General features: G+C 39.4%; 1 protein-coding gene across 1 annotated transcript; it reads left to right on the top strand.

The window, feature by feature from the left end:
- The first annotated feature begins 448 nt into the window (after window positions 1-448).
- LOC110200724 (olfactory receptor 5B12-like) lies at window positions 449-1,387 on the top strand. Its single transcript, XM_020976141.1, has one exon. It carries the CDS (start codon window positions 449-451, stop codon window positions 1,385-1,387), a length of 939 nt encoding a protein of 312 aa, XP_020831800.1.
- The last annotated feature ends 6,209 nt before the right edge of the window (window positions 1,388-7,596 follow it).

Genomic DNA, 7,596 nt, shown 5'->3' with positions numbered 1-7,596 from the left:
TTTAATTCCACTCCTGTAGTTCTCCTCTTGAGCTCTGTCTTCTTTCTCTCTCTCCTCTCCTCTCCTTATGTCTCTTCTCTCTCTTCAATTCAAAAACTGCTTATCAGACTGAAATATATTTCTGAGAAAGAGCCCAGCCCCTTCCCCATAGACATCAGCATATGATGACCTTCAAGAAGGTCTTTTGAACTTGTTAAATCTCATTAAGCTTTGAATTGTTTAATCAAAGATTGAAGATGACAGGAAATAGAAAGAAAAGGACTCTCTCTCAAGAGGAATCTGGAATCACTGACTGGTGATTCAATGATAGGCCTCCCAGAGCTTCTCCTAGACCCTCAGTGCCCTATCCTCAATAGTCATATTAGGGATATGTTTTGCCATAATTCATACCAGGGAGTTAATTTTTCCAATGGTTTTTACTGTTGTAGGTCAATGCCACCACTCCCAAATGGCATCTATGGAGAACAGGACACAGGTGAATGAATTCATCCTTTTGGGATTAACAGATGCCACAGAGTTTCAGGTCCCCCTCTTTATCCTGTTCACCCTTATCTACCTCATCACCGTGGTGGAGAACCTGGGCATGGTGGCCCTGATCTCCTGGGATTCCCACCTCCACACTCCTATGTATTTTTTCCTCAGTAACCTCTACCTGGTGGATTTTGGTTACTCCTCAGCCATTACACCTAAGGTGATAGCTGGCTGTCTCGCAGTGAATAAGGTCATCTCTTACAATGGATGCGTTGCACAGATGTTCTTCTTCTTGGCCTTTGCCTCCACCGAAAATTGTCTCCTAGCAACCATGGCCTATGATCGCCATGCAGCTGTGTGTAGGCCTCTTCATTATACCACAACCATGACAACAAGTGTGTGTGCTGGTCTGATCATAGCTTCCTATAGCTGGGGTTTTCTGCATTCTGCCATTCACACAGGAGACACCTTTAGCCTGTCCTTTTGTAATTCCAATGTGATCCATCATTTCTTCTGTGACATTGCCCCACTCTTGGATCTTTCTTGCTCTGATAGCCACACCATAGAACGGGTGCTCTTTGTTGTAGGGGGATTCAATGCCTTTTTCGCTATCCTGGTTATCTTGACCTCCTACTCGCAGATTTTCATCACTATCCTGAGGATTCGCTCTTTGGAGGGCCGGCAGAAAGCTTTCTCTACCTGTGCTTCCCACCTCACAGCTGTGTCCATATTCTATGGGTCAACAATCTTCATGTACTTACAACCCAGCTCTAATCATTCCATGGATACAGACAAAATGGCATCAGTGTTCTACACCATGGTCATTCCCATGCTGAATCCTCTGATCTATAGCTTGAGGAACAAAGAAGTCAAGAGTGCTTTCAAGAAAGCTACCTGGGAACAAAGACTTTCATAGGCTTATTTTTAGCCAGGGGAAAATTATCTGAATCTTCTGTCTTAATGCTTTGTCCTCAACTCCAGTGGTTTCCTTTTGCCTTTTTAGAATCAGATAGAAACTCAATTGTGTGGCCTGCCATTTAAAGGTCTTCAGGCTCCAGGTTAGGTCTGAGAATTGATTTTACATTATAACTCTTCTTACTTCTCTTTATGGTCCAGGAAACTGGTCTATTTCACACAACCTTCCATCTCCTCAGATCCTCCTCCATCTCCGAACAGGCTGGACCTATGCCTGAATATACTCTCTCAATATCTGCCTCTTAGAATCTCTAACCGTAGATGAAACATCACTTCCCACAAAGGGAAGCCTTTTCTGATTCACCCACATGCTAAGGCCTCCTCCTACTAAAACCATTTTACATTTTCTTTATGTACATTTAGTATCTAATTATATGTGTACATATTGTTTCCCTCAATAGAATGTAAACTCCATGAAGGGAAGAATTTTTATTTTTTTAATGTTTGTAACCCCTAGCCTATGTCTAGCATAGCACCTGGTACATAGAAGGGATTTAATGACTTGCTGATTGATTGATTAAATGGTTGTTGACTGATGTGATCATCCATTCTTTTTATTAAGGCCTTCAGTTATGGGTGGAACCCATTACCTCCACAAGGAGTCCATTCCACTTTGAGCCAGCCCTAATTGTTAGGAAAGTATTCTTCACATTCAGCTTAAATCTCCTTCTCTGGAATATCTGTTCATTACTATTCAGTTTTGCATTCCGGAACTCAACTGAACCAGTCCAATCACTCTTTTATGTGACAGACTTTTAAATACCGGATAACAGTTGTTATTGTCTCGCTGAGTTTTCTCCAGGCTATATGTTAATACTTGCTATCAGGGCCCTCATTGCCTAGAAGGCCAGGCATATCACATTCCAGCCTTTCCCCAGTGTTCTCCAGTACAATTAAAGGGGTTTAAGGGTGTCTAGGCTCTCTGCAAATGGGCATATCGCTCACTGATGGTCTTCCCTCTAGGGCGTGGGAGGAGGTTCCCCTACAATCTAGTTCAATTTAGCCACTAACATATTAGCTTTTACAAAAGAATATTTGCTTCAAATTGTGTACTTACAAACAAAAATTACTTCTCTAAAACATGAGAAGCATAATTCCCATCACTATCACCAACTCATACTCTGGGGGTGAAAGGGTATTAGGCTCACAGCTTAGCTTATTTCCTATACTGCAGAGTCCCAAGTTCCAAATCTAAAACCCTACCTTGGCTCCTGTCCCAGGCACCCTGGTTTCTCTAGGCTTCCCTACTGGGATAGCTGGCTATGCTATCCCACCTGGAAACTAGCCTCCAAGGTTACTATGGCTTAAACTCCCAGATCAGATGGGGATCATGATTGCCAATCCAAGGAGGCTAGCCCTTATGTGGTAGAGGAACTCAGGGAAACAGGATTCCTGGCAAATCTCAGCATGCTCAGGCACGCCTCTTTTCACATACATGCCTTATTCCTTCTATTAATTAGTATATGGCATGATAGGCAGTCCTACTTTGTCCTTAATAACATCCTTTTGATATGATTCGGATTATTGTACCTATTTTGAATATAATATCCATATATGCACACAATACTCATTGTGATTTGACCAGAGCAGTATACAGTGGTGTTACCAACTGTCTCATCAGCCTCTCTCTTTAAAAAAAAAAAATCATTTATTTATTTTAAACATTCTTTTCTTTTTAAATTTTGAGTTCTTAATTTTCTCCCTCCCTATTACGCCTCCCTCACCCACTGAGAAGGCAAGCACTATGATGTCAATTATACATGTTAAATTATATAAAATCGTATAAAATCATTTAAATCATGTTAAAATCATAGAAAACATTTCCATATTAGTCATATTTCAGAAAAAAGCAAAAAAAAAGGGGGAGAAAATCATGCTTCGATTTGTACTCAGAATTGAATAGTCTGCTCTCTGGAGGTGGATAGCATGTTTTCAGCTTGAATCCTTCGGCATTGTTGCAGACCATCTTACTGAGCAGAGCAGCCAACTTTCAACAGTTGATCGCCATCACAGCATCGTTGTTACTGTGCACAGGGATCTCCTGGTTCTTCTTACTTCAGTTTGCTTCATTTCCTGTAGAGCCTGCCGTGTTTTTCTGTAACCACCCCCCTCATCATTTCTTAGAGCACAACAGAACTCTATGACAACTATACGCCACAACTTGTTCTGCTATTCTCCCGTTGATGAGCATCCCCTTAATTTCCAATTCTTTGCTACCACAGGAAGAGCTGTTAAAAATATTTTTCTACATATGGGTCCTTTTCCTTTTTCTTTGATTTCTCTGGGATACAGACTAGTAGTGGTGGTGTAGGGTCAAAGGGTATGCACAGTTTTATAACCCTGTGGGCTTGCTCCAATAGTTCTCCAGAATGGCTGGACCAGTTCCCTACTCTACCAACAGTTCATTTATGGACCTATTTTTTTCCTTCATCCCCTCCAGCATTTGTCATTTCTGATAGGTGTGAGGTGGTACCTAAGAGTTGATTTAATTTGCATTTCTCTAATCAATAGTAATTTAGAGCATTCTTTGTATGACTATAGATAGCTTTAATTTCTTCTGAAAACTGCCCTTTCATATCCTTTGATCATTTATCAATTGGGAAATGGCTTTTTTTTTATAAATTTGACTCAGTTCTATACTCAGTATATACTTGAGAAATAAGGCCTCTACCAAAGAAACTTGTTGTAAATTTTTTTTATACTACTTCATGGTCTATGGTGTCTTTTAGCATAATGTAGTTTCCCTGATTATCTCTTTTAATTAGGTCTATTTTTGCTTTTGCTTTGTAGGAGATCATGAGTGCTACCCTTGCCTTTTTTACTTCAACTGAAACATATTAGATTATGTTCTAGCTTTATTTTTTTAGGTACGACTTTTGTTTTTGTTTTTGTTTTTAAATCAGTAAAAGAACCTGGGGTCTAGAAGCTGCAGTGTCCTAAGCAGCAAGTTTGTGTGTCATCCTTATTTTTTTAAAGCACATTTAAATTACCACGCACTGATGACACATCTCATCCAAATGAAATTCTGCACCATACATACTAATCATAGTAAAGTTACCAAAAAATACCCTTAGATATACTCTGGAAGATACTTCTCACTGAAATCCAACAACTTCACTATGTGGACTGTGACAAGATCATAAATGAGAGATGAGAAAGAACATCGTAACATTTGGACATCAACTTCAGGAAACGGTAACCCTTTATTTTAACTCTGTGTGTCTTTCTGTTCCACGTGTGTCTCTTGCAAACAACGTATTTCTGGATTCTGGTTTCTAATTCATTCTTCTATCCACTTCCATTTTGTGGATAAACCTATCCCATTACCATTTACAGTTATGATTAGTGAATATTTATTTTCCTCCATCCCATTTTCTTCTGCTTCTCTTTCTCTCTCTTCTTATACTACCCCTCCTTAAAAGTATATTTTGCTTCTAACAATTGCCTCCCCTAATCTTCTCCCCCCTCCTTTTATCATCCCTTATCCTCTTTCTCTTATCCCCCTCCCCTCCTATTTCCCTATTGGGTAAGTTAGATTTCTACACAAACCACAGTGTGTATATATATATATATATACATCTCCTTCCCTCTTTAAAACAATTTCAATGAGAATGAGGTACAAGCATTGTCTCCCACCTCCTCTCATATTCCCCTCTACTGTAAAAGTTCTTCCTTGGATGCCACTTTTAGTGAGAAAATTTTCCCCACACTACGTCCCCTTCCCCTTTCTCCCAGTGCATCCCTTTTTCTTAACCCTTCACTTTTTTGGAGTCCATGCCAATGTAATTGACTCACATCTATGCCCTCTGTTTATGTAAACTCCTTTTAACTGCTTTAATAATTATAAAGTTCTTAGGAGTTACAAGTATCATCTTCCCATATATAATGTAAAGAGTTTAACTTTTCTGAGTTCCTTATATGCTTTTCTTGTGTCTTGTGTTTGAATGTCAAATTTTCAATTCAGCTTTGGTCTTTTCATCAGAAATGCTTGAAAACTCTCTACACCATTGTATATCCATCCCCCCTCCCCGAAAAAAAAAAGAGTATACTCAATTTTTCTGGGAAGGTTATTATTGGTTGTAATTTTCACTCCTTTGCTTTCTAGAATATCATGTTCCAAGCCCTCCACTCCTTTAAGAAGGAAGCCATTAAATCTAACATGATCTTAACTGTGGCTCCATGATATTTGAATGGTTTCTCTCTGGTTGCTTGAAGCATTTCCTCTTTTACCTGGGAACTCAGCACTTTGGCTATAATATTCCTGGGAGTTTTCATTTTGGGATCTCTTTCAGAAGGAAATCATTAGATTCTTTCAATTTCTATTTTACCCTCTGGATCTAAGATATTGGGACAGTTTTCCTTGACAATTTCTTGAAATACAATGTTTAGGCTCTTTCTTTTTGATCATAGCTTGCAGATAGTCTGGTAATTGTTGAATTATGTCTCCCAGATCGATTTTCCAGGTCAGTTGTTTTTCTGATGAGGTATTTCACATTTCCTTCTGATTTTTTTTTCATTCTTTTGACTTTGTTTTGTTGTTTCCTGATTTCTCACAAAGCCATTAGCTTCTACTTGACCATTTCTAATTTTTAAGAAATTGTTTTCCTCACTCAGTTAGGCCAATTCTATTTTTAAGATGTTATTTTCTTCACTATTTTTTGTGCTTTTTACCAAGCTGTTAATTTTCTTTTCATAATTGTAGGGCATCACTCTCATTTTCCCCCAATTTTTCCTCTACCACTCTTATACACAGCTTTAACATTCCAGGAATTCTTGTTCAGCTTGGGTCCAATTAGCATTTTTCTTTGATGTTTTGTTTGTAGCTGTTTTCACATTTTTGTCTTCTTCTAAATTTATGTCTTGGTCTTCCCTGCCACCACAGTAGCTTTCTATGGTCAAGTACTCTTATTGTTGTTGTGTTGTTTGCTCATTTTTCCAGTGTATGTCTTTCCTTTGAACTTAATATTAAAGTTGGGGTCTGCATACTTGGGGGTGGGGAGGCACCATCCTAAGCTGCAGGGCTTTTTATGCTGCTGTTTTCAGAGCTTGTTCTCATACTCTGCAAGTCTTTGGTGCTTCTCATATAGTGTGATCCTGGGAGAGGTATGATCCCAGATCTCCGGGTTTGCACTCTGGTCTTTACTCAGGAAGGGCCCCGGGTCTCTTGAATCCACAAGCACTCGTGCTCTCTTTGCTTTGGAACTGTGACCAGGTCCTCTGTTACTCTGCTGCTTCAAGTGCTAATTCTCTTTTTGGCCCTGAAACTGTAACCAGGGGCCCTGCTCCCTTGTGACCAGTCACAAGTACTCCTCTCCACTCTGGAAGTGAAACCCAGAACGGCACATGGGCAATAGAGTTGCCAGTCAGTGCCAGCTGCACCCAATGTCAGCAAATAGTCCCTTATAATCTCCTTCTGACCAACTGACTAACCCCCTTACTATTTCCAAATTAATACCTCCAGAAGCTGCTGCTGCTATCATTGGCCACCTCTGAGGCCCACCAGTGCAGCTCTTGCTGTGCTCTGAGCCACCCTGATTTTACAAACCTCTCCTGCAGACCTTATAAGTTTTTTAGGCTGGAAAAAAAAATGGCTCATTATGACATCTGCTGCTCCAAAATTTGATTCAAAGTATTCTTTTAAAGTTGTTTGGAGGGGAATGGTGAGAGAATTCAACTGGTTGCTGCCTCTAATTCACCACCTTGGCTATACCTGTCATCAGCCTCTCTTAATGAAGTCTAAGTTAGGAGGAAATTTCATAGCTCAAGTGAGACTTAAGTCTGTTTTTTGCAAACCTTAGAGCACCATTTAAGAACCAGCTATTAGTGTTACTATTGATGAACATATTATAATATGTTAATCACATATTGAGCCTGACGCCCACAAAAATCCATATCTTTGCCAAGTTACTTGATAAATTCCCAGTTCTCTTCTATCATGTACTTGTGGATCTCTTTGTCTTTATTGTAAGAAAAACACTTTTTGTTTATTGAATTTAATTTCATAGAATTAGACTTAGGCCAACATTCTAGGCTCTCAAGATCTAATGATTTTTGTTGCTGTTCAGTCATTTCAGTCACGCCCAACTCTTTGTGACCCCTTCTGGGGTTTTCTTGGCAAAGATACTGAAGTACTTTGCCATTTTTTTTTAT

The sequence above is a fragment of the Phascolarctos cinereus genome, unplaced genomic scaffold (assembly GCF_003287225.1).
Source record: "Phascolarctos cinereus isolate Bilbo 61053 unplaced genomic scaffold, phaCin_HiC Scaffold_9;HRSCAF=440, whole genome shotgun sequence".
Lineage (NCBI taxonomy): Eukaryota > Metazoa > Chordata > Mammalia > Diprotodontia > Phascolarctidae > Phascolarctos > Phascolarctos cinereus.
Note: the sequence above shows the minus strand (reverse complement) of the source record. Positions and strands in the feature narration are given on the sequence as shown.